This window comes from Desmodus rotundus, chromosome 9 (genome assembly GCF_022682495.2).
Source record: "Desmodus rotundus isolate HL8 chromosome 9, HLdesRot8A.1, whole genome shotgun sequence".
NCBI classification, from domain to species: domain Eukaryota; kingdom Metazoa; phylum Chordata; class Mammalia; order Chiroptera; family Phyllostomidae; genus Desmodus; species Desmodus rotundus.
Window position 1 is genome coordinate 12718077 of NC_071395.1, and position 27920 is coordinate 12745996.

General features: G+C 40.3%; 1 protein-coding gene across 1 annotated transcript; it reads right to left on the reverse strand.

The window, feature by feature from the left end:
* CLGN (calmegin) lies at positions 1-27743 on the reverse strand. Its single transcript, XM_024568918.4, has 15 exons — positions 27644-27743; positions 22873-23040; positions 20524-20597; positions 19824-19882; positions 17805-17946; positions 16203-16284; positions 14584-14776; positions 11537-11726; positions 7264-7377; positions 6992-7142; positions 5585-5800; positions 4401-4526; positions 4039-4198; positions 2252-2352; positions 1-491 (listed from the first exon to the last, which is right to left on the reverse strand). The coding sequence occupies exons 2-15, from the start codon at positions 23014-23016 to the stop codon at positions 411-413; spliced, it is 1833 nt and encodes a 610-aa protein (XP_024424686.2). The 5' UTR covers positions 23017-23040; positions 27644-27743; the 3' UTR covers positions 1-410.
* Between the last annotated feature and the right edge of the window lie 177 nt (positions 27744-27920).

The following is a 27920-nucleotide window of genomic DNA, read 5'->3' on the forward strand; positions in this document are numbered from 1 at the left end:
CTCTGTACAACAGAACACACTCATTTTTATTGTAGAACCACCAGTTATATTGTAGTGTAGCCGTTTAAGAGGGAATCCCAATAACGGATTTTTCCAAAAGCAGGGAAGCTGCTGCATATTATTTTGCTCTGTACAAACTGAAACTTTCTCCAAACTATTAAAACTGTGTAAATTCTAATGATATTAATCTCATAAATCTCATATGTAACGTGCCAGTTTTTTTTTATTCTAAATTCAAAGACCAGGTAACTTCAAAGATTTTTTTCTGCTGGAAAGACTGAATGGATGTCTGAAGAGTAACATACTAGATGTAGAAACAGGATGTGTAGGTGGATTCAAGTTCAGCTTGGGCACACTGATCTTAAATTAGAGTGCCAAGTTTCTCTCAAGGGTTAGAAACACTTAAACAGTTACTCCTTCCGCGCCCTTCTTCTGCGCACTGACTTCACTGGCCCGTCTCCAGATCCTGTGCCCTCGTCTGCTTCCTTCATCTGGAAAACAAGAATTATGAAAACATTTACTTTCACACGGTGTAAAGAGACAGTAGTAACAAATGTATTTCTTGTGCTTTAAAATACATGTTCTGACAGTCAAATGCTATGCATGTTCCTCTCATGCACTGACTTCATGTGTACATACATGGATGCTTTCATTTACTGATCTTCTGGCATGACTACTTTTTTAGAAGAACTCTGCTTATCAGATATGTATCTGACAAAGAATACTGCTAATAATTCATGATTTTATGATTTAGAACTTAATCTCAATGTCATAATTAAAGTTCGTGGTATTTTCATGGTGGGATATTAAGCACTAACTGTTCATCACATTATCTCTTTAAGCAATGAGTTGCTGAAGCGGTTTCGCAGAGGCCGTTTCAGTTTCTGGCACACACTGCTTTGAGAAAACTTAGGGGAGAGGAGAGGGAAACATCCCATTTATGGTTTGGGTTTTCCCTTCTTTTAATTCATATTTGTCTAGAATAAGCACTTACACATCAATTAAATGTGTGTAACAATATAAAATAATGAAGTTATTTATATAATTTCATTAATTCTTCATTAAAACTTCATAATAATGAAGTTTTTGTATATATTATTATACAAAAGAGTTGTAATTATTTCTCAAGGTTACAGTATATAAAATTGGCTTGTTTTAGCTCACTAACAAATGTAGACAAGGAAAGTAAAAGCCTGCAAGATGGAATTGAGATATTTTTAAAGGTACACAAAGTGTTTCACGAGGCAAAATGTGACTAGAATACGTATTCAAGTGTGTAACTCCAGGTATTATTTTGTAGAGAATGACAGCTGAAACGACGACTGTTTAAAACTCTGCTCTGGAAGAAGATATCTTCACTCAGCTCCCTCTAAACATGGACATTCACACTAGATAATGCTCCCCAGGCCCCTTCACACCTCACAAGGCAGTTAAGACCACTAAGCAGGTATATGTTCTGAACGAGCTTAGAAAACAAACAATAACAACCCCCACCCCCCCGCTTTATTTGGGAGATTTCTTCACACAGACAAAACAGAAAGTGTATTTCACCCTGTGCGACAGGCCAGGCAAACTGCACTGTGACCCTCGCTAAGCCTCAGTCATGAGAGCCCAGACCCTGGCCAGGAGTGGGGCAGGTCCCGCAGCTCTTCCCCGGCGGGGGAGGTGGGAGAACAGGCTTTTGGTAGAAGCTGGATGAAACAACGAGGCTCTGGTTCTCGATACCCTGGAAGTTTCTGATCCCACCATCACTGACTCAACCAAGGCACTGTGGGAAGTTCTACTACATTCCAGGACATACAAAGGGGTGGACCTATCAAGTTAATGGGAAAACGAGTTCACTAAAGGTTTGAGAGAAAACACCGTATCAGGCACACAGTACTCGACCACCCAATACGTGAAATATTTCAGAATGTGAAATGGAAATGACTGAGTCAATGAGAATGTTTTCACAGTGGCTGTTAAAAAAATTGTAATAAATACAATTACCTTATAAATATTCAACTGGTGTTTATTACACCTTTCAACAGAATACTTTAATGACAAAGTCATAATTTTTTATAGATGCAGCTCTCTCTTTGTACTGTTTCATTACTTTATACTGTTTATTAAGTATGGAGGCTCTTATGGAAGCTGAGAGAGATGGCAAAAAAAAATCCTTCACAAACCAGATTGCTGCTTTTATTGAAATAATTTTTTGGCCAATGATCAGACACAGAAAGTGGTTTATTTTCTGTTAAGAATTTCTTACCTCATCCTCTGATCCAGACTTATTTGATTTATTGCCTTCTTCTTGTCCTTCTATGATTTCGATTTCTTCTTCACTCCTTTCCTCAGGGTCGCCTTCTTCCTCTGGAACACAGATTTCATTAAAGGCAAAGACTTGATGAATTAGAATTCTGCTACTGGTAAGTATTAAATACAATAAGGGGGATTTATAAATTCCAATGTTTAAAAGCAATCTCTTCCATTAGAAATTTTTTAAAAACTTAATTATGAATACTCATTATTTTACTACATTTTATAAATAAGTCATACTCGAGGAAAGGGACAGGTTTAGAGAATTCTTAAGCATTCAGTCTGCATGTAACATGAAAACCAAAGAATCTGTGTTTACAGATTCTGTTCAGAAAGTACCCGGCCATGTACTATGAAAAACAGACATTTGTTGAAGACACAAGATACAAACACGGTACATAGGACAATGACACCTCGGTCCCCTTCAAAGTAGGCACCTTAGGACCTTACACAGTTCTCCCAACCACCATCAGCTGCCCTGTTGTATTTTCCTGAATCTCATTGATGGTCTGAAATCTCTTCCCTTTCAAAGGTGATTTTAGTTTCGGGAAAAGCCAGAAGTCACCGGGCACCACATCTGGGCTGGAGGGGGGCTGAGTCACCTGGGTGATTTGGTGTTTTGCCAAAAAACTCTGCAGGAGACCTGATGAATGAGCAGGTGCATTGTTGTGATGAAGCTGCCCATCACCAGTTGCCCATAGCTACAGCCTTCTGAATCATCCGAATAGTTTCCACACAGGAATGTTCAAGCTTAATACAAAACTGGATGCAGATTTGTTGCTCTACTTGCTCAGTCATTTTGAATGTGACAGCCACACAGTACATATGCTCACTCAACAGCATCTACCGCCCCCACTGACTAGTACAGTGAAGTCATCATTGTTCACACCTGTGTATTCTAGTCCACTCTCCTTGGCTGCCAGGTTCCATTGATGTTGTGCAAACTGTTCTCATTATATTAACAATGGCTGGACTTTTTCCAGACAGACCTTGCATGTATGTACAAATACATATGTACAAATACATATGTATGAGTGGGGTTTTTTTATATTTTGGTTTTTAAATCAACTATTTCATCAACTCAATTTAAAAACTGCTCAATCTGAGTTGTAAAGAGCGCAGTCTGGATCCTGGATCGTGGCGTGGGACACCTGGCAGTTTCGCATCGTCCCAGATGTGTGCGAGGAGGTCTCAGTGGAGAGCCACCCAAGGCCTCCGTTCTTCGTTTCTAACGTCCTTAGGAGTTTAGTACAGGAGGGAAGGGGACAATGATCCCGCAATCCTTTCAGGAGACCCAGTCACTTATTTGATAGGACACGCTGTCTGGTGAACGGCAGCCATCGGAAGGCTTGGTATCGCTGCAGTCACCTGCCTTATGCCTATTTCCCATGTGCAGGGGCCATGGCCTGTACTGCTCATCCCATCTGCAGTCTCAGAGGCAAGAAAAGTCCTTGCAAAAACCTACAGCATGTGGGATCACAGCTGCTAGGCTCGTAAGCAACGGAACAGTATATAAGCATCTTTCTTCCTGGAAGACAGAAACTATGAATAGGGCGACGGCGGCTCAGGATACAACACCCAGGCAGGGTCGATTACTCCTCTTCGCGATAGTCAGCATCCGCGGGGAGTCACATGGTATGCCTTTGACAGCAAGTGCAAGGGCTAGTGTTTACCAGGTGATCTACTGTTTTTATGAGCTTTGCCCAGGGTCTCCATCACAAATCACTATTACTGTCTTACCTTTTTCAACAATTTCACCATCACTTTGCTTCTTTTCCTCCCCCAATTCGAGTGGTTTCTCCAGGGCTGCTTTCTCTCCAGTCACATCTTGCTCTAGTGCTCCCTTTGTTTGTGGTTTACATATGTCAGTTTTTTTATACGCTGCATCTTCATATTTTTTCTGTGGTAGTTTAACATAAGCTATCTTTACTAAAAGCAAAGCACTATTTTTTAAGAAGTTTTTTTTCAATAACTGACATTATACACAATAAAAAATATGCAAAATTTAGTTTATTACTTTTAAGAACCACTTGCTCAATTCAGACAACTCTTAAACACTAAAAGTTGGTTTTTTTAAGTTGAAGGAAATTCATTTTATTTACCTTTACTTTCCTTGGCCAACAAAACGAAGCAACCAATGCTACCGGGAGCCCCACTGTCACAAGATAAAGGAGCCACAGCCACGGATGCTCCTCGGCAGCGGCCATCAGCTGTGCAAATATGCCGGGCTGTAGACAAAACACGCATCAAAATGCAGCTCGGATTTCACCGACCTTCATTAGGAAATACAGCCCTACCCAAAAAACTTACTTATCTCGGCGTTTTATATTAAGGAGTGTGAACTTGTTAAGCTAAAAAATACTTCATTTTCCTATCTTATACTTTGTAAAGTTAAACTTTTTAATTATTAGCATGCATTGCTGTTGGGAGACTTTGTAGGTGGAGACCACTAACCTACTAGCAAGAATAATGACAATCTTTGTTGGTAAATTTCAGGATATGATTAGTCTTAATTTTTTTAAAATTTTTATTTATTGATTTGAGAGAGAGAGAGGAATAAGAAAGAGAGAGAAGCATTACTTTGTTGTTCCTCTTATTTATGTATTTATTGATTGATTCTTGTATCTGCCCTGACTAGGGGACAAGCCCACAACCCTGGCATGTTGGGAAGCTCTAACCAACTGAGCTACCCTGCCAGGACACAATTAGTCCTTATGGGTATACGCAAAGTGGCACAAAAGCGGGTTTACCATTGTGAGTATACGAGACAGAGAGTTTATTCTCGTATCATTACTTATTAGTTATTGTATTACTTTCCATACGACAACTGTGAACCTACTTCACCCCACCCTGCATTATCTGGTTCGTTTAGAAGTACACAACTCTCTGATTACTTATTCTGCACTTTTAAAGGACTTACTAGTAAAATCAACTTGAGAATTATTGCTACCACTTCAGCCTGGAATTGACAAGGTGACAAAGACTTGTTGACAAAGACCACAGATACAAATATTACGTAGTCTCATTTCTATAAACAGCAAATAATTCCATCATAGCTATCATAATTTAAAGAATGAAATGAACTTACATATACATACATAGTCCATTATATAGTTTATAATGAAGCTGTATTATAATACAGTAAAACTAAACATTATGTTTATATAAATTTAAGGACATTCCTTTGACACTTAGTAATTATTACACATTTCTTTACCCTTTAAAGGGTAATTTGCATAACTAACCAGGACCAAGTCCCATTATTACCACATGGTGAGTACCGTACCTCGTTAGCAATTGCTACCATTCTTTTCATGCCCCAGCCATCTGCAGCCCAACGATCTGCTACTTCCTTTTCTGAACAGATAATAAAATTATCAAAGTAGATATCAGAAGTCATAGACCAAAGCTCTAAACCAAGAGCAGAGAAAGAAGTCAGAAGAAATGGATGATCATCTTCAAAATAATCTGGATTAGGAATTTTTCGAGGACTCCAGACACCCTGGAAGACACATAATTTGAAAACATTTTCAAATAAAATAATTTCATTATAAATGTTACTTAAGAAGTACAATAGTTGTTGAATGAAATCAACTGTAGTAACTGGAGAAAAAAAAAGCTTTGACATTAGTTCATTAGTAAATCACTGGAAATAAAATATTTTTCTTATTCTGTACAATACATGATGTTTTTATAATACTTCGAACTCTGTAAAAAAAAAAAGGCAGTGAAAATCCAACACACACAAAAACTTGAGTAATTAAATTTCACAAGTGATGCTATTTTAGACAAGTCTTTTATATTAGTAAAGTTATTTAAGGTAAGATATTATTAAAATTGACCAAATGGAGCCACTCCTTTTAACATAGGCCCATGACAGGCATCTTTGAGCAATCATGGTTGAACCTCAGAACAAGTATCCAACACAGAAGTTCCATTAGCCCGGAAATGATTAAATGCAACCAAATCAAGTGAATTCCACAGCCTGGTCACTCACTGACTCACTCTGCCATCATCTATACCTACTCTGTGCCGGGCGCTACACCAGAGCCAGGGCCATGGTGAGGACATGGCTCTTGGGTCACAGTTTAAAGTCTAATGAAGGAGACAGACATTAAAGAAGAGAGTTCCAAAGCAAACATTTTGTGACAAATGCTATGAAGCAAAACTAAAGCGAGCAATCAGAATATGGAACTGAGTATGTGTAATGCGTGTTAGCAAGTGTCCCTGAGCAATTCGGTAAAAACATGGGGTTAAATGGATCATGTAGGGAGTTCTACAAAAATCCAGGTACACTCGAAAGATATGAGTCATGTTAGAAAAAATCCGAATTTTCATAACACTAGAAAGTAAGCAAAACAGGCAGTCAGTCCTCTTGATCAGAATTTGTTTCTTATATTTAATTCTAAAATAGAACTTTATTCCACCATGATCATCAATTATTAGGGAAAAGTACAGTATGGAGCGACTCATCTCCAGTTCTTACATTTATTTCTCCAGAAAAATTAAAGAATGCTTTACTCTACAAATATAAATTAGGTGAAGTCTCTCCTCTTTGACTTTTCAAGAGAGCCCAGGCACACTACTTACTACAAATCAATTTTGTGACGTTAACATTATCGGTAACTATATACGTAACAGAATAGCGTAACGCTTTTGACTCCTCAGTGGGCCTGGAAGGAGTGCTCATTACCTGGTAGTTAGGGTTATCTATCATCGGAGGTCTCCACACTCCCTTGTACTTCGGGTTATCTACCAGGGGAGGATTCCACTCACCACACCCGACCTCACAGGCTGGATTAGGAATACGCGGTGCCTCCCACTCCCCATCCATGTCTTCATTCCTGAGGGCATCAGAGCGAAGCAAATGTAATAACCTCAACACTCTCCTCTCAGCCAGACACACTAGCAACAAAGAGCAAGTAAGAAACAAGACATTGACCTTTGGAGATGAAGAATGCTTACCAGTCCTCAGGTTTTTCAGCACTAGGATCAGGAATAAACTTGGGTTCATCATCAAGCCAGCCATCAGGTTTAACAACACTTAAATCTTCTATTTGAGCAGGTTCATTTTCATCCCTGTAAACACAGCATTTTACACAAACTTCAGAAGGCACCAAAGGTGTTTCCCACGCCCCGGCCCCGTCTCTCACCGTCCCCCACCCCACCCCGTCCCTGCTAGCCAGCCAGTGTCTCTGGATGCCGCCCCGTTGAGCTCCATGCATGTGCACACACACGTATATTCTTTTTTCAAATGCAAACAGCATTCTAAACAAAGTATATCACGTGTCGTTTCTGTCACTTAAAAACGCAGTCATTTACCAGCGAATACGCACTGGGTGCTGACTGTGTGGAGGCTGCTCTGGGGCCCTGCCAGACACACGTGTCTCCGCTTCCTGTTCCCTAACAACAGGCTTCTGGTTCGTGGATACAGCATCACTTATTTAACCTACCTACTCCTGAGGGACACCTGCTGTTCCCCAAAGTCACTACTACAAGTAGCGCTTTAATGAATATCCTCAAACATATTAGAAATTAGTAAGAAATTAGCCCTCTATCAGCGATATGAATTTAAAATGTTTTTCCAGTTTCTCATGTATTTTAAATTATAGTTGATGGAGAGCATTTTTTCTTCTTTTTATTGTTGTTCAAGTACAATTGTCTCCATTTTCACCTCGCCATGCTCCCCCACCCCACCCATCCCCACCTCCCCCCCTCGAACCTACCCCTTTTGGCTTTGTCCATGTGACCTTTATACATGTTCCTTGATGGCCCTTCCTCTATTTTCCCCATTACCCCTTACCCCCTGGAGGGTTTTTTTCTTTTTTGCCATATACAAATCATTTATTTTAATGTAGCCAGATTTTGTTAATATTTTCTTTTATGATTTTATTTCATATTTGGAATGATCTTCCCTACTGTAATATTTTTAAACTCTATATTTAATTTAATAATTTCATATTTTCATTTAAAGATAATTTAGTAAATTATAAAATATGTAAACATAATCATATTATGTACTGAATGGAACTATTAATAATGTTCATCTTTATAGAAAAGTAGAAATTTTAAACAAGAGCCTACATTAAGATTTTCCAAACACAACTTAAGTTAACCAAATAAATTGAAACCACTCTCTCTATGTAAACACTTATACTGCCTGATACCAATGTGATCTTGAGTTTCTGAGGGCCCAGAGTAAGCCGAGCTTAAAATTTAAGGGACCATTCGTTTTAGCACTTACTCACACACACACACACACACAACAACTTCTAATGTGTATCACAGTCAGAATGGGGTTTCTGTATGCAGTATCTCTCACTTAAGGGTGAACTGATTTCCCAGCATCACACTTTATGGGGAAAACATAGAGCAATGTTGGAAGCCCCACAAGAGGGATAGGGTCCTACCTTTTCTGACAGTATAAATTCATAAAGTGATGCATAATAAGTGACTTTCTTACTGTTTAAAAAACTACTGTTCTCCCTACCTTGAACAAGTTACTATTACACTATTTGCCTGGAAGCAAAGCTATTTTCATGATCTCTTTATCTATAAGAGAGTTAATAACACTTCTGGTTCCAGGAGCAACACTCTGTGCTCTGAAGAGGTAGTAACCTCAATGTTTATGAACAAACAAGAACTTGAAGAAATGGGAATAGACACTTTCCAAAATGAAGCACAAAGAGAAAAATTGGTTTAAAAAAATGAGCCAATCCTCAGTGATCTTTGGGATAATATAAAGCATTCTAGCATACATTAAGTGGTGCCCCCCAAAAAGAGATGTGGAGGATAATATAAATATTTAAAGAAATAGCCCTGGCTGGTGTGGCTCTGTAGATTGAGTGCCGGCCTGCAAACCAAAGAGTCACTGGTTCGATTCCCAGTCAGGGCACATGCCTGGGTTGTGGGCCAGGTCCCCAGTAGGGGGCACGTGAGAGGCAACTGCATATTGATGTTTCCCTCCCTCTCTTTCTCCTTCCCCTAAAAGTAAATAAAATCTTTAAAAATATATATATTTAAAGAAATAATGGCCAAGTGTTACCCAAATTTGATTCAAACTATAAACCCATATTCTAAAAAAGCTCCAAGAGCCCTAAACAAGAATAACACACACACACACACACACACACACACAATTATACCAAGGCCAACAAAATCAAACTGTTGAAAACTAGTAATAGTCAATTTTAACACCCAACAGAAAAAAGACGTATCAGCAGAGAAGAACAAGGATGGGACAACAGCCGACCTCTCGTCAGAAGCGACGTGAGCCCCAAGACAAGATGCCACTGTGCACAACAGCTATCAACCTGCGTCCAAAGGGAAAGCATCCTCCAAAAGTGAAGGCAAAGTAAAGTTTCCAGACGAATGAAAGCTGAGGAAATTCGGTGACAGCAGACACACACTACAATGTGTTAAGAGAAGTGTATCGGGCAAAAGAACAACTGTCAGAGATGGAAACCTGTACATAACACTAAAGAACAGAGTACCGGAAATGGTCGATAAATGGGAAACTAAAGGGCTTTTTCCTTCCTACTGTCTGAGTAAAAGACTCTGAGTGCAGGACAAATATGTGTGGCCTTCGCCGTGTACACAGAGGTAAACGTACGGTAAAAGCACAAAGGCTGGGAGGGAAAATGCTCACCTAGACAGGAAGAGGTATGTAATACTATCTGAAAGGAAACCAGAGTGGAAGCTAAGAAGTCAACAGAAAAGAAAAAACAGAAGACTAAAATAAAATAAAACAGCTCAATCCAAAGGAAGTCAGGAAAAATTTTTCATAAAGGGCCACAGAATGTATGGGACAGAGAGCGAACAGGACTGAGACTCATGGTGCGTTCACACCCAGCCACCCCAACAATGACGGCAACCTCCCCAAGCACTGCTGCAAGTGAGAGGGGCCAGAAACCAGCCGAATCGGCCTGACGACAGGTTAGAGACAAAGTTCTAGGGACACAAGTCAGATCGGGGCTGCCCCGGGGTCAGCGGGAGATGGAGACTGATCACAAAGGGTCATGACATTGGATGATGTCAGCACTCTGGACCCTGACTGCGGCGGTGGCTACGTCATCGCATATGCTGTCAAAACCGACAACTGTATGTAAATATAGGGGTTAAGTGTATGAAATCATACTTTATACATCTGACAGAGAAAATGCAATTAGAATCCAGCAAATATATGGAGGACAATACTTGCTGACCAAATGGATTATAAGGTCAGTCCAACATTAGAAAATTAATCAATATAATTTACCACACTAAGGAAATTAAGGAAGAAATCTATATGGTCATCTCAATAGATGCCCAAAAAGCATTTAACAAAATCCAACACTCAATCATGGGGAAAAAAACCTCTTAGTAAACCAAGAACAGAATTTTATAAGCTCATACTTAGTATTCATACCTCTCTGCGAGCCACTTCTAGATCCCCAACTCTTAGGAACTAGATGAGTTCAGGTTTCTGGTCTGCAGCTGCTATTTTTAGGTAATTTGTTACACAGCAATAGAGAACTAATGAGTTGGGTCAAATACAAAAAGAGATAATATACTTAGCAAAGTCCGAACGGTCACCCAATCAGCAGGAAAAACTATAAAGTTCTTAGGAATAAAGGTAAGATCTTCATGGAGAAATTACAAAACATATTTGAAGGACAGAGAAAACCTCTGAAAATGGAGAGACATACAGGTATCTCTCACCACCAAAAACCAAGCTGTGGGAGCTCAGGGATTGAGTACATTTCTCTTAGGGAAAATATTCACTATCCTGAAGAATAAAAATGACACAAATACTCAGCTAGCAAAAAAAAAAATATGGTTAAGTGAGCTGGCATGAGTCAGTCTTATATAGTTTTATAAGACGTTGGAGATATGCCTACTTTGGGGCTAATGGAAAAGACAACAGTTATGTAAAATATGCATGCACATTGAAGATTAAACAAGGAGTTTAGTGTTGGTGGTTCAGAGTTACGTACTTTCTCCCTGCAACACTGAAAGCACAAAAATAAAAACACATTGAAAAAAGGAACAAAATGAAAATATTAAATTAAAAAAGTAAGATTATTAAAAAGCATGGAAGTGCGAGTTCCATTTTAGAAAACTATTTCACCCAAAATAATCAAAGTAAGTAGTTTTGATGTTTACAAGACTACATTTCATTAATAGTAAACTTCACTTATGTTTTGTATCCTTACATAATTGTGCCAAATCAGGCTCTACTCCCGCATTCTTTGCTTACCAGTCGTCTGGTTTGACGGCAGAAGGATCAGGGATTTTTGCTCTTTCGTCCCATTCATCAGGTTTTTCGTCACTCAGATCTTCGATTTCTTTGGGAGGATTGATGGGAGGAACCACGTCCTCCAGCAGGCTTCCTTTGTTTACAACGGTTTGATCAATTAATACTTCAAATGTGTCATCTGGATTCATCACTAAAGACCAATTTAAATATATTATAGTTATATTGGTAGACATTCCAAAAGTAGTCTTCTAAATAATAAAACTACCCTAAACTTCATGGGTAAAATTTTCTCTCAACCAGAAACAGAGGAGGTACCAATGTATTAAATCAAAATACACTGAAATCACTAGATTTAGTGCTTTCTAAAATCAAAAATAAAATTTTAGGTAATAATAATTTAATAAAATATTCTATTACTTCTCAAATAAAAAATACCGAATAGCTAGCTCAGTTTGGGACTCACACACCCCATCAGCTTCCCTTTCTACAGTTACAGGAAACAACCCAATCTTCTTCAGTATTTTAAAATAACTTTTGAAACCACCTCAAACTTTCAAAGTTGCATGCATACTACAAAAAAGTTTACTTTCTTCCTGAACCACCTAAGAGTAAGTTACTGACCTCACATACATCATTCTTGAATGTTTCAATGTATATTAAACATGGACATTCTCCTACAGTCTCAGAAATTAACATCAATACATTACTATCATTTCCTAGAAATCCTTAAAGGTCACTGGCATTTCAAATTTAATGACTCACAAACTGCATAAAATATCTCAAGGACGATGGAAATTAGTCAAGCTTATACTTAGTATGTTTAGGTCAATTCTAGCTCTCTAGAAAGTCCTCACGCCAAAAATTTCATGAAGAACTTCCCTTATCCTTTGTAATGGCAGGAGAGAAGCTTTCCCCTCCTTCTGTAAACACGGGAGAGGGTCACATCAAAATTTGTATCTTTGAAAAGAATGACAGACGAAAGTGGCTGCCTAACATTGGCTTTCAATAAGCAAAGGACGCAGGAGCTGCTGACAAATGTCAGAACCATCCTGACTCAAACAGGTAAACGGGCCCCCATGTCCTGAAGAAACCCAGTCTCCGAGGTTTCAGCCACGGCAGCGCCAAATCACACCAAAATCAAACACTGCAGTCTACATTCAAACTCCAATAACGCAAAAGAACACTCAACATTTTCTCCTCTTTTTGCTCCGTATTTCCTCTTCTATTAACAGCAGAAATTAAACACAATGTTACTACGCCAAAGGGAAAAGTCGAGCTAAGAGTGAGACCTTACATGCACAAGGGGACTAACCAGATCCTTCCCAATTCAAAAAAGGGGTTTCTCAAAATCTTGAAAAGAATGTTTTCTAAACAAATTTTGCAACTGAAATGGAGTTTTTAAAATTACAGGTACAAGAGAAAAAGCACACAACAAATAGGCATATGTGAAAAAAAAAATCTTTGTCCAAAATCTTTGGACAAAAAAATTCCACATGGAAAATTCTATTAAATATTTTCAATGTCTACTATTAAAAGCATTGGGTTATAAAGTCATTTAAGGTACTCTGTTAGGTTCTTAGAACAATTACAGAATAAATGCTATAAAAATATAATTGTATTAGAGGGTTTTTTTTTTTTTAAGAAAAAGTCACTCATTCTTCGTACAACAAAGTCTTCATGTTGAGTAAGAAAAGGAAATGTTTAAAAGTCAGACTTAAATAATTCCAGTTCCAGTCCTGCCAGTTCCTACTGCTTCCTAGAAGACGTGACTTAAGCCAAGTGAAGGCAAAGCAGGAACTGCCCACCGCGCACAGTGGTTCTCAACAAAGCATCTAGCACGGAGCACAGCGGACAGGCGATAATTGAGGACGATTACTTTTTCTCTAGTCTTCTATGTGCTTGCATACTTTGCCCAGTGGCCCTCATGATTTGCCTCCGATTTGAATCTTGTTTTCTTTCCCCATTTTAATATTCTACGTATTTCTTTCCGGGTGCTAAACATTTCACAGTTAACATTTTGTATTGTTATAGAAAACTCCTACTGGAACACTTGGGTTGCTTCTAATTTACAGTATTATATTTTCACACAGACGTCATTTGGATAAATTCCTGAAAGTGGAATTGTGGTTTCAAAGGACATAAACCTCTCATGGCCTTTAATACATACTACCAAGTTGCTTCTGACCAGGTTTGTACAGTAAAGTCTGATTAAATTCGTTTGTCCTATTTCAGTTATACTTTTGCACAGTTTCTACAATTTACGTTCCCCAAAATGTCCAGTACTATTTTCCAGTTTCATATGCAGTCTTTGATGTCAACGCTGACACTGAAAATGAAACTGGTCATTGCCTTGGCAGACCAAATGAGTATTTCTGCACCCGCGGCCCTGGGAAGAAAGCTGAGACACCTTCGTCTTGGGCGGGGTTGTCCTGCTGGGCTCTGACATACTGGGACCCTACCGATCCTGGGCAAACCACAGCTCTACAGCCACGAGCACGTGGGAAGAGGGGAAATGATCCCATAGAATGCTCTGCCCTCCACGTCTAGGCAAACTCCTATTTACATCGAGTAAAGCTAAGTCGGTTAGTACGTGGCAGCTCAATGCTTTCCCAAGGTTCGCCACAACTGCCCGGGGGACAAAGTCCAAGCTTTTCAGCGTGGCCTTACAGACTTCCTCCTCCTTCATCTTAGTTCCCGCTGTCTACTCTTCCAGCCCTGCTGATGCCACAGGGCCCAAAAGGCCTTTCACCTCCTGTCTTCCACATCCCACCTACACTGCAAAACCAGTTCAACTGCAGTCTCCTCCCCCCGGTTTCTCAGGGTCACCACACTGGAAGTGACATCGAACTCTTGGCTGTACCTCGCCTGTACCTCTCAAATGGTAATTTTACTTTCTACCTACCCTAGAACTATGTCTGTCTTAGTTTCCTAAAAAGACAAGCTCCTTAAGGGTAGAACCCATGTTTGTTTCTCCCAACGCCCTTGCTGTGAATGTATCAGTGGTCTGCGAATATTTTTGAATGAATGAATAAGTTAAAAGGATATACCAAGAGTATACAGATGAGTCTTCCTGTCTGTAAAGAACTTTTTAAGGTCTACTTCTGGAGGTTTGGCATGCTTCTCTTCAAAAACTCCAGTTTTTGGATGTTTATGTCTGAAGATAAAATGAAGTTTATAATCTTCTCCACATTTATCTGGTCCAAACATAATGGTATAAGATGTTTTATCATAAAAGTTTTCCTTCAAAGAGAGATGAGTGATGGGATTAGTCCAGAATTAGAGTATTGAATGAAGTTCTCTTTCTATCCAACTGGGTAGAGTTTATAAAACTGTTCAATGCTAATTCACCAAAGAATTATTTGATACAAGTAACAATAAATATGGGAAAATGACAAATTTTATTTTAAAATAGATTGTTTCTAAAGCACACACTACTTCCTTCATAAAGATGTAGGAGGGAAGCTGAAACCACCCTGGCAACATCATAATAAGCGTGAATGACTTTATGTAAATTTGTATTACTAATATTCTATTAAGAAAATTAAGCACAGAGAATAGCAAGCACACTTATGACCTTAAGACTACAGTGACTATTCGTTACTCTCATCAGGAGCACACTGGAAAACGACCTTCCTTAGCAGAGGGAAGTGAAACGCAGACACAGAAACGGGCACAGAACCTGTTTCTGCTACTGTTTTACTACCAGGGATTTCTCTTCACTTAACGCGGCCTATGGTGGAGAACACGGGATCTAGAGTCAGATGCTGGGGTTCAAATCCTACCCCTGCACTTGAATCAGCTACCTGTGCCTCTGAGCAAATTTCTTAACCTCTCTGTAGTTTTGTTTTATCACCTCTGAGGTATGGATATAATAGTTGTGCCTACCTTTTAAGGTTTCTCTGAGAATTAACTGAGTGAATCAGATAAAGTGCTTAGAAAAACACATGGCAGTAGATTTCGTTATGGTCGTGATACCTTCAGGTGACCATCACCTGACAATACCTGAAACAGGACCTTCCACACACACTGCATGGAGCCCCCCCTTTACATGGCCCCAGCAGCGGTCCATGAACCCTGTCCTCCATGTCTCACGGCCTGTGTACAGCCAAGCCACGCAGTCCGACAAGTGTCCTCATCTACCTCCCGTGTTCATGCGAAAGCCTGACACGGCCTCCGGTACGAGAATGCTGGAAGAAACGTCTCCGTCCTTACCCTCGAATGGTCTCACGCCACCCACCTCACTGTGAAAACATGTTGGTTACTTTCTGTGGGGACTGGCCACCTTTTTAACTTGGTCCTTTGGTCGTTTTGTTTCACTGCTTTGCTCTCTTACCTTATTTCTCCAGGCAAATTTATGATTCTTATTTTGTAAAGAAAATTGACTACAAGCCGATCTCTCAGTGGCATTTGTAAGCAACACGCTATTTCTGACTTGTAGACACAGCACCTGTTTTTAGTTGCTAAGACCACAAAACCGGACGCCCTCAAGTGGCGCTTCCGGGCGAGGCACTTCCGGGCGCACTGCAGAAGCCACGCTAGCTCATGCTGCGTCAGGACTTTCAGAGTTTTCCATTTCAGGTGAAAACAAGAATTTCAGTTTTATCAGTAACTCCTTAAAGTACTTATTAACTTTAATAAAGTTTTCTTAAATGTTAAAATATCATACCAGATTCAAATCATCAGTGTCTGCTAGGAGTTTAATGTATGCACCTCCACAATCAATACCATCTTGAAAATTTACTTCATATCTAAATAAAGGGAGAAAATCATACTGCTGATAAATAAAATTTACTAATGGCTCTTCAAAATCTAATATATCACTCTCAATTCATTTAAACATAAATGTTTTACATTGCCAGAAAGCCCACAATAAGCTTATCCACAACCTGTAGGAAATAAGTACAAGTGGTTTTTTTTATGCGCATCCTTAAATATTAAAAGTAGAATGATTATCAACTATTAAAAAGCCAACTAACATTTGAAATAATTTTTCCATAAAAACTGATGAATTAAGAATAACATAAGTTGACTAAAACTGTAATAGGAAACTTCAAATTCAGATAAGGAATTCATTATAGGTGTTTCTTTATAGACTAGAAAACAAAGACTACGAGGACCACAGCTACAGCAACAGCCTTCTAAGAAACTGCTAATGATCTTAGATATGCAGGTTCACTACTGATTTGCCTTGTAGTTAATTTACACCTAACCATGTTAAATAATTGTGTACTTAATTAAATGCCTTCAGCAAAGAGACTTCATAATCTCAATCAATAACCTGGAATATTTCAGACTTTAACAGTCAGGAGATACGGGAAAAACATAGAGGGACCCCCCCCCCCAAAACAGAATTATCTTCTGGATGGCAGGCCCCTTGTAGTACAGGCTTCTTCCACTGGGTGAGTGTTCTAGGAACCCGTCTGTATCAGTGTACCAGCTGGTGGTGTTGTGAGAGGCTGCGTTTGGCTTCAGTGAATATGTTGAAGATTCTTTCAAAACGTTTGCCCAATTCATGATGGGCAAGCCCTCTGCTGTATTTCTCAAGATCTTTACAATATGGTCACAAGCATGAACTTTGGAGTCAAAAAGACCCGTGATTCTGCCACTTACTTCAGAGACACAGAGGACAAAGGCAAGTTATTTGGGCGTGAAGTCTCTATTTGCTCATCTCCCAGATGGGCGCACCGCCCACACCTTCACCTCAGAGGGCTGTCACCCATGCATAGCAGTGGGAAGGTAAATACTCAAAATGTTAGCTTCTCTTGTGATCAGAAGACAGGTTTTGTTCTTTTTAATCTTTTAAATAAAGGACAGTTTGTTTTCCTCAAAGCCTTATCAATATTTTTATGTTAAGCAGTAGCTGATAAAGAAATCCATGTCTTTGAAGACTATAAATGGTGCATGTGTGAGTTAAATGTACACACTCACTATTTTAAGTAAAATAAAATTAAGAGCGATATAGGTGATTTATGGAAAAAGAGTTCTATGAAAAGCTAAGAATGAGAAAGAACAATTTGTAAATTGGATCTATAATTGTAAACACAGGTTAGTTATCCTATTATGTCTAGACTCAATCACTGTCTATTATTTTAAATCAATCTGCTTCTCACTCAAAACCTCAGGGTGTTTGCGTACACATACACTGTGTGTTTAATGAAGCAAAAAGGAAAATCTGAATTTTTATGCCCATTTTATAACTAGCTATATTCAGAAGTCAAATTACATCAACTAATACAAACTTGAGAAAATACTCAAGAACAAGACTTACTGAACTATCAAAGGTTTATCGGCAAAGACGAAGGGCTTTGCTAACGTAGCAGATATCGCGTGGTGCTTCGCCCGGGATTTCAACACCAGCCCTCGGTCACCGGGTACTTGGTTTTCTTTCAGTTCTTCTATTTCCCATCTTCCTAAAATATAAAGCAGAGCAAATTAAACTACAACCAAAACACTGACTTAAAAATGATTTATCAGCTGTAGTGATCAATAAGATTTTGCTATACAGGCTGATTTGGGAAAAAAATTTTAAATTTAAATCAGGAAATAATATCTACTCCTTTTTCTCTTAACAGAGATGGTTTCAATTTCTAGCTAAAGGGGAAACTATTCATAATAAACACTACAGTATCTGATTAAAGCCATTTAAAAGCTGGCTTAGTTTGGATTTTTCTGAAAGACTTTTTAATCAATGAAATTACAAAATATGCTGTGTTTCATAAGGTCTATCAACAACATTTTAAAAATGAGATATTTTAAAAGTACATATGAGGTGAACAGCATCTTTAACACAAAATGTGCAGTTTGCAGTCTTAAGTATTTGGAAATACATGGTATTTAATAGTTGCTTTTCTTACTTTGGAAAAGGTACCGTGGGGATTTAAACTTTATTTTGGAAGTTGTATGCCCAGTGAACACAAATTGCAGTTGCCCCTCCCAGGCTAAGCCAATCTGCACTCGCAACGTCAGGCACAGCGAGCGAGCACTGGATGAGCACAAAGCAGTGCCACTGCAGGGCTGAGTCAGGCCGTGTCTGGGCCAGGATGCCCCACCATGTTCAAGGTCAGGAAGCTCCTGAGATTAGATCACGGGCTGCATACGATACCTGTAGCCCAAACATTGTGTATTGGATTTGTCTCCTTTCTTCTTTTTAGAAAGAAATATCACCAACTTATATTAATTTGTTCTAGTTTTGCCTATTCCAAAAAAAACCCTCAATTTTATACAAATTGTCTATTTTCCAGTATTGTGCCAACTTGGAATATTAACAGGCAGTTTTGAATACTAATCCTCTTTATACTACCTTCTTCTCTTTCTTAAAAAAAGACACCCACAGTGCAAGAACCTGAACCAGTCTTATGGTTCAGAGAGAGGATTTTGGTCTATCATTGTGCAGACTCCACTGGACTTTTAAAAACGAAGTTTTGGGTATCTTTTGCTTTCCCCCTCTAATTTGTTACACTACAGTTTTCTTAACAAGATGAATTTATTTGATGTTTCTTCTCTCACAGGATGATAAAGTGTATTATTACTATTAACCTGTTGTTTGACCAAATCAAGAAGGTCTGTTAAGAACTAACAATCTTATCTTTAGAATTTTTAGGATATTTACAATAAAGGATTTTTAAAACACATTGCCTTTATTGTAATTATGCACAGACACTTACAAGCTATGAAAAAGGCACCACCTAGCACTTTAAGTTTAGAAAACTTGTCCCAAAGTAATTATTCCTCAATGACAAGTAGTTTTTCCCAAGTTCAAACAGACAATAACTTTATATTAATCAATCACTTATCCAAATATAGACAATACAGATAAAATAAATTCTGATGTAAATAAAATCTTTAAAAAATTTACATGGTTTTATAAGGCATCCTGAAAGTTGGTCACTTAAAGAATTGATATTTATTAAACGTATATTGTGCTTTTATTAACAACTTAATGTGAAAAATTTAAGTGTCTACTCCTGGTGCAACTCTGTGTCCCTGCACACGTTTTATGCAGATTCGCTTACTCCTGAAAGCACGGAAACGGCCTCACTCACGTGGCACTTGGCAAGGGCGATCCTTAGCTACTGCGACTACTAAACAGTGATGGAGGGGGAACTAACATTGGTGGCTTACATACGGACAGCTGGGGGACTTCCAGAAATACTAGAGAGGAGAAAACACTGAATGTTCTGTTGTGAAGACTGAGGCCCCATATACATACTTAATAGAAATATAATCTCAAAAGCTAGTGAACTTTGGGTCATACTAGTTATATTCAATATGGAAATAAATATCTTACCACTATATATAGAAGTCTCTGTGTCTGTATCATCTTTCTTTGCTTTTGATAGGACCCACCTATAAATACAGGTAAAAGCAAATGTGTATCATTAAAAATAAAACAGAAATTTATAGGTACAATACAAATTAGAAGCACACAAAAAGAATGCCCAACAGTTACTTCTCATTCAAAAATAAGTACTGAGGGAATAAATAAGGATGCCTATGCCTCATCCTGCAAGGCTAGAGTTAAATCACATTTGCAATTTACTAGCTGTATGATCATGGATAAGAGACACTAAGCCTCAGTTTCCTCACCTATAAAATGAGATAAAGACAGTACTTACCTACTTAGCACAGTGCCTGGCATATAGTAATAAGTAATAACTTACTGTTTTACCATTATTTAGAATGGAAGAGTAAATGGAATTTGTCATGTGAAATTAGGTTATTACTATCTGTCCTAAGGGATGAATAAATATTATAAATTTTTACTTTATATTCATAATTCATTGATTTTCTTTATATAAATGAATAACTATTCAAATTAAACATTTCTATCAATAGCAAAAATATGTTAAGGTACTGGTTTACACTGTCAAATAAAGTACTTTAACATTTTTTAAATAGTTACATAGTAGGAGCAATTTTCATGAGCTGATAACCAATAATTTCAAAAAAGCTAATCAAGTCAGGGAAACATTCCCTTGAATACTCACCCAGCCAGCCTTCCGCTATCAAAAGTTTCTGTAAAATATACTTCTCCTATAGGGTGAGGTGTCTTATATTTAACCTAGAAAATAATTTTAAAAAATCTAAAGTTATTCATCTTCACACATATTTTAATAAACAATCTCACTAGTTAAGAACCTATTTTGTAGTAGAAAAATAGGTAATACAGATATAAGATATCATGGTCTCTGACCTCAAAACTCTGTGTGCTAGTGGTGGTAAGATACAAGAGAATGTAAGAGAGACAACGATGGAAACATAAATACTTATGTGAGAACAGAACACACCGACTCCTTCTAACGCAGAAGGAGAGGGAAGAAGGAGAAGGCCTCGCGACACTGCTGATGTGGCTGTAAAAGAATTCTAACAGGTGGCAACATTTGGGGACATAAATCATTAGAAGCAAAAGAAATAGCATGATCAAAAACGTGTAGGGTGAACTTAGTAAGCATGTAGCCTAGTTAAAATGAACTCTTCATTTTCACTGGTACGTGACTGGATGATGATACTATGTTGAGAAGTTAGGAGCCCAGAGAAGAACAGTATTCAGGAGAGAAAGCACCGCAGAGCAAAGGATCCGCACAGCTGCTATGACGACGGAACTAGTGATGGATGAGGTGGGGGTGGTGGTGACGGGACAGATACGATGGCTCTTTTCATCCTCACCACACTTCTGTGAGGAGAGTGCTGCTGCACCCGTTTCACCCGCATGATGACACTGTAGAGAGAGGCAAAGCAACTGCCCGCTGTCTCACAGTTAGACTACTATAGAACGTACAGGTAATGGTCAGGCCGCCTGCTTCTAAAGCTTGTACCCTTAACCACTACGCTATACAGAACCTATCGACAAAAGAACTTGAAAGACTAAAAATAATTTATTGACAAATTACCAATAGATAATTTGAATTGATGATGAATGATTAAATTTTGCCAAAAATAATGAATCTGGGTTCTTTCTGAATCAGCCTTTGTGATTTTATTTGTGTGATTAATTATGGGATTTCTTCTCTTAGTCTGCAGAGAAAAGGATGCCGAAGTATCTCTTCTATTTGCACTGTCCCTACCCTGGCCTGAGAGTGTAACATGTCCCGTCTGTTAAAGGGAGGAAAGGCAGTAAAAAAATAAAGTTCCACATAACTCTTGACAGGGTCAAGATTCTGCTATGGAAACGTCAGCCTACAGGAAGCTCGCTGAGCGCGGCTCCATGTGCTCTCAGTTGGTTCCCAGGAATCGGCAGGCACAGGGGCACAGGGGGAACCGGGCAGGGTGCCCCAGGGCCCTGTGCGCCCCTGGCAGTTTCTGCTGCCCTTTGGTTACACTTTACCATCCTGGATGATTCATGCTGCACTGTGAGAAGGCTCGAAAATCTTCTTCCCCACTTCTTATCTTTTCAAACTACCCCCAGACAGCGTTAAGAGGGGTAGGTGTCTGCCACTTCGTCTGAGTGTTTGCCTCCAAAGACCATGCAGTGGCTGTGCCTAATGCAGCCCTCTGATGACTTCCTTTCTGGGGCTCACAGGACTCGGCTTTAAGAGTGTGCTTGTGGAGCTTAACATTTAACAGGAGAAGGATGGTCCACCGTCAAGGGCTGAACAACACTTGTGTTTGCAAATAAAAAACTCTCCAGAAGCCTGTAACGACGATGTTCTACTCTTGTGGGCCCTTTAGCAGTAGCTGGCACAGTACAACTGATGCTCTCTCACCATCAAACATAGTTCTGAAAAGGATTTGGACTGTCCTAACATGCTACATGCATGTTCCTCGATGTGAAAGCACCTATGGACTGCCAAGTATACAAAAGCCTCTGCCAAGACCTCAGGCCCCCGTGAGGCACCATGGCGGCACAGGCCAACAATGCTGAACGTTCACCAGTGACTGCCTGCCTCCTCATCGCTGCCCCGTCTCATTCATCCTCCTCCTTAGTATTTGTTTCCTCAAATAAATGAAAGCTGCTTACTTCAAGGACGACTGCAAATAGTACTGCCTTTTGTTTTTCCTAAGGCCAGCAGGCCATTTCCAAAGTAAGACTGCAAACCTCCCCCTGATCGGGAAGGACTTAGCCCGCTTTCGCCAGGGACGAGCTCCTCCTGTTTCGGCAGTGAAGACCTCCCCCATGTTTATGTGGTGAGGGAGCCAGGCTCAGTGCCACGCACACACTTCTGCAGCACACGAGCACGCTAAAGCACAAAGCAACAAAGAGCTGGGGGAAAGCAGTGTTTTTCTGTTTATTTAGCAAATGAAGACTATTACGACTGAAGTAGATGCTAAGAGATCAGTCACTCCTATGTATCATGTATTAAAGGGATAATTCACAACTGATTTCTCTGTAGCCTTACCTCTGAGGAGAGTTCATCTTCATTAACATCAATCTCTCCTGAATTCTCATCAAAGTCTGTCCTCTCAACATCATCGCCCATCAATTCTGCATGAACTGAGATGCTTAGAAGACCCAAACACAGCCAAAAGCCTTGGAAACGCATATTGATTATCTGTGAGATTAAAAGCTGTCAGGGAAATAAAACAAAGTTATGGAAAATATGTGTAAGTATATTACAAAGAAATAATTTCTCCTTAATACCTCCTTTATTCCAGGATGGTTTTTAAAACAAATTATTAAGAAAACTACTTACATTATGCTTTGAACAAGTGAAAATACGAACTCCCACCTCACGACACAGAGTCAGAGCTACAGGCCTGCCTCTGAAAACAAAGAGCCAATGGCACAAACCTAAAGTTACAGGTCAGTGATCACAAACATCAGATAATAAGTGGACCCCGTTAAAGGAAAGGAAAAGGGACGGTTCCTAAATGTTTGCTTAGGTTGTCTTGGGTTTTACTGAAGGTCATTGGCTATTGCTCTAAAGTTGAAAATCATGAAAATGCATGTTTTTAAAAATCAACATCAATCTACTACAAAATGGACATTCTAAGTACATTAAAAGACACGTGAATACCACCCCCCTTACGGACAAAGATAACAATAAAACGATGCATGTTGTTATTTGTCAGAAGAGCTTGAGCTCTCCGAATCGTAAGAAAGAGGTGTAACTGGAATAGAACTAAATGAAGGAGAGCAATTTGACATGATAACAAGAGGTAGGTTTATTTTGTAAAAATTTTCACCTATTGGCACAGAAATGAGTGTATTTGCAAGTTGCTTATTAATTGTTAATGACTCTGAAAGCTTCACTGTTCTAGAAATCATCTTCCATGATTTATACAATGTAAAGGTATTTTGCTTGACACACTATCGATAACATTTGAGTAAAACAGAAATGCATATAACAACAACAGCAACAATGAACATTAATATCACTTTAGACCTATATCTGCTCCTTCAAAATGAACATATACTTTAGGTTCTTGGTAATTAATTTGCTGAAAAAAATTAAGTCCCAAGCATGTTGTCTGAGCTCCCGTGTGCTGGCCTGCCAGGGGAGAATGGATGGGAAGCCCATGCCAGATCAACTGCATCTTTGCAGCCCAGGAAGTAAGCAGGATAGGCATTGTCATGTCCACACTACAAGTGAAATCAGACAGACTTTAAAAACTGGCCAAAGTCACGTGATTAGAAGCATAAAACGATTAGAATCCAGAAACATTACAACAATACACCATGCTACCTCTTATTTTAATTTACCCCACTGTATTATTACATGCTTGCTGATAAAGCAATGGGAAGAAATCACAAAAATGTTAACAGCATGCATTTTTCAAACCTCTTAGAAATTTCTAGAATTTGGATTACTAGTACTATTAAGCTACGAAAACATTTACCCAGAAATGGTCATCTCTACCTTACTATTTAAGTGAAATACTTAAAAATAAACTGCAAGTGGCCACAAATGGTTCTGCAGACAGTGCAGTTTGAACGGATAACAGTCTCCACTAGAACGACACGGTCCAAGGTTGTTGCTGCTGTTTATTCCTTTTAAAAAATTAGAAATACAGGCCTAGTGGTTTAATTCTTCAGTGTCCTATCATTACTCAGCGGCACACCGGCTGACAACTGAGGATTGTATCACGAAACTCACAGCATCACTGGAATGTCTGTTCACTATGGTGCCGACAGCCATCATGCCCCAAACAAAACTGTGACGTTTGTCCCACATTGTTTCTTAAAAGAAGAAGGAAGATACTGCCGGGCCTGCACTGGAGATTTGAAGTTTTACTAATCTATGGAGTTTAAATGTCTGTTTTACATTACGGTACAGAATACACATACGTACAAGTAACCATTTAAACCTACTTTAACTGTTCAGTTTGGTAGTGCTAAGTGCATTCACACCGTTATACAACCGATCTACAGCACCTTCATCTTGCAAAACCAAAACTAAACCCATCAAACAACGACAACTACATCCCCCCCCCCCCCCCCCCCCCCCCCCGCTCGGCCTTCTCCTAAATCCCTCCCAATCACAGTTACTTCCTTAGTTCCAACAGATCTTTTGTGTGTGGAATCTTCGGGTTTTTCTACATATAAGGTCATGTTATCTGTGAACACAGGTAGTTTTACTTCTTCCTTTTTAATTTGGATGTTTTTTGTTTTTTCTTGCCTAATTGATCTGACTGGGACTCCTCTTTCTTTTCTCCCTTGGCTTCTGTGGCACCATTCCTGAGTCTTGATTCTCTTCCTTTTCTCTGCCTCCTTCATGGGCACTTTCTCTGATCTTCTGTAAATACTGCTATTCTTTAGGATTCTGTCCCAGGTTTATTCTTACATCACATATGCTCTTGGCTTCTATTCATAAAAGCTAGTTAAAAAGCCCCGCATTTTATTCACAGCTCGGGGTTACATACTGTTTGGATTCCAATAATTATCCATCTTCATGAATATCCCAAAGGCTCCATCAATTTGAACTTGATCTTTCCACCCAAGACTGCTTCTCTATCTTCTTAGTTCCCTTCTCCCATTAACTGCACCTGCAGTCAGCCACTATATTAAAACTATTTTTTCCACTGATCCACTGTCTCCCTGGTAACTAAATACATTTGGATATTTCTTAAATGTTTCTCTGCCCCCCTGCCACAGCCTGAAGGAAGGGAAAGGCACCCATCCTTTCTGAAAAGGCTCGGTAAACTCCCACTACACCTCCTCAATTCCAGTCTTGCCAATCTTCAAATCTACCCTCCACCTTCTCTCTAGTGTGAATTTTCTGAAAACAGCAAAAGCCCTCTTATCTTCACTGTTTATGGAAATGTTCAATAGCTCTCTGTACTTCTCAGTATAAAGTCTGTCCCTTTAAGACTCATTTCTTTCACTCTCTTCAACACTCACCTATGTAATACATTCATGCTTTTCTACATGCTATTCTCTTTTTAAAAGATTTTATTTATTTATTTTTGGAGAGAGGGGAAGGGAAGGAGAAAGAGAGGGGGAGAAACATCAATGGGTGGTTGCCTCTCACATGTCCCCTTCTGAGGACCTGGCCCACAACCCACGCATGTGGCCTGACTGGGAATTAAACCTGCAACCTTGGGTCTCAATCCGCTGTGCCACACCAGCCAGGGCATCTATATGGTATTCTTACCACTGAGATGCCTTTCTGCTATTCAGTTTCAATGGCTGACTGGGGACCCATCCAACACTAGTATACCTCAAAAGCAGTGTTTGAAAATCACTATTATTTCAAGTTTCATTGTCATCCAGCTTCAGGAACTCAACTACAGAATGATACAATAGAAAAAACACTGAATTTGACACCAGGGCACCAAGTGTCTACTGCTATTTTTTAAAAGGCAAGGAGTTAAAATTGCCCTGGGCCTATTTTATCATTTGTTACATCAAAGGGTTAAACTAGATGATCTAACAGTCCATTAACGTTAGCAACTCTAGTTTTCTGTTTAAGAGCACTGAAAATCATTAGGTGCTGAAAAGAAGCAATAAGGCTAATTTACAGCACTGTTGAACCCCTACAGACCCATCAACATACATCATTCTCACACACAATAAACTATCAACCAGATAAATACCTAAGAATACCCTGTTCTGAGGATTTAGGGATACAGTGTAAATGTGACTGGGAGACTAAACCAATTAGATAGGAAGGCAAAACCGTGTAAACGAAACAAGAGGTCAAACTTACAATCACCAAAAGGAGAGCTACCTAGAATGTCTAAATAACCTGGGGTGATGTAACAATTTCAAAGCAAGCAAAATGTTAAGGTTAGACCAGGGTTTTCATGGCTTTTATGCATCAAAACGTTTCACTGTAAATGAACTCTTTTTCTAATTTGAGTCTTTTCTCCCCTTGGCCATTCGAGTTTTTCTCCCCTCCCTTCCCCACCCCCTTTTGAGCTTAGTTGCCATTTGCTTTCAAAGCTCTAGCAAATGCCTAGTCCTTGTTACTCGTGCAGATGTGATAGATAAAATCAGCTGAGGGGTCTGATTGACCACAAACACGTTTAGGCGATAACGAGTCTCTAGCAGTCAGGGCTTCGCTGGATTTCTCCCAGCTCCACCGCTCCGTCCCCAGCGGCGCACGCCCGGCTCCAGGCAGCGCGTCTAGGGAGTGGTTGGCGTCACCGGCCACTGCGAGAGTCGGGTCCTGTCGCCTCGACAGAGGCGAGGATTGACTAAGCACAGCCTCTTTGGGTTGGTTCACGTTTTCGTGAGAAGTAGCTGGCGGGACCAGCAGCGTCGCGACGTCCCCCACCCTCGGGAGCGCGCGCCGGGGCTCGAGCGTGGAACGGGTAACCGCTGGAATAACGGACTGGGCTCCCGCGGGCCCCTAAGGCTTCGGGGACAGCCCGGGCCCGGAGGGCACCTGGCCTGCCCGCTCCCTCTCGAGCCCCGGCGCAGCAGGTGGACAGAGCAGTTTCAAGAGGACCCAACGGACCCGAGGTGGCATCAGCATCCGCCGCCGGGGCTGCCTTCCTCCTCCCAAGGCCGGGAGAGACCGCCCACGAACTCACTCGCGGCGCCCCATCTCCGAACTCCGTGCCCGCCCACCCACCCACCCGGCCCTAACCGGTTCGGCCTGGCGGGGCGCCAAAGAAAGGGGTGCGGCCCAGGACCCCCTCCCGGGGGGAAGAAGCAAGGACTACGGCTCCTCGCCCCAGCCGGAGCGCAAAGGGCAGCGGGAGAGTGGCCTACTGCCCACGCACCTGTCTTGCGGGACCGTTTCCGGCAGTGGCAGCTTAAATGTTCGAGTCGCTGCCACTTGGTCCCGGCGTCTCCCTAGACCAACAGCGCCCGCAGCTGCCGGGCAGCGACTGCTCACCGCGCATGCGTGTGCGGCCGCGGCGGGAGGAGGCGGCGGCCGGAGGCGCGAGCCGGGCGCTCAACCGCCGGGGTGGTGCGGCGGGGCGCGCCCGGCGCTGAAGCCGCGGCGGCCGCTCAGCCAGCCCCAGGGGGCGTGGGCGTGGGCGCGGCTCCCGGGCC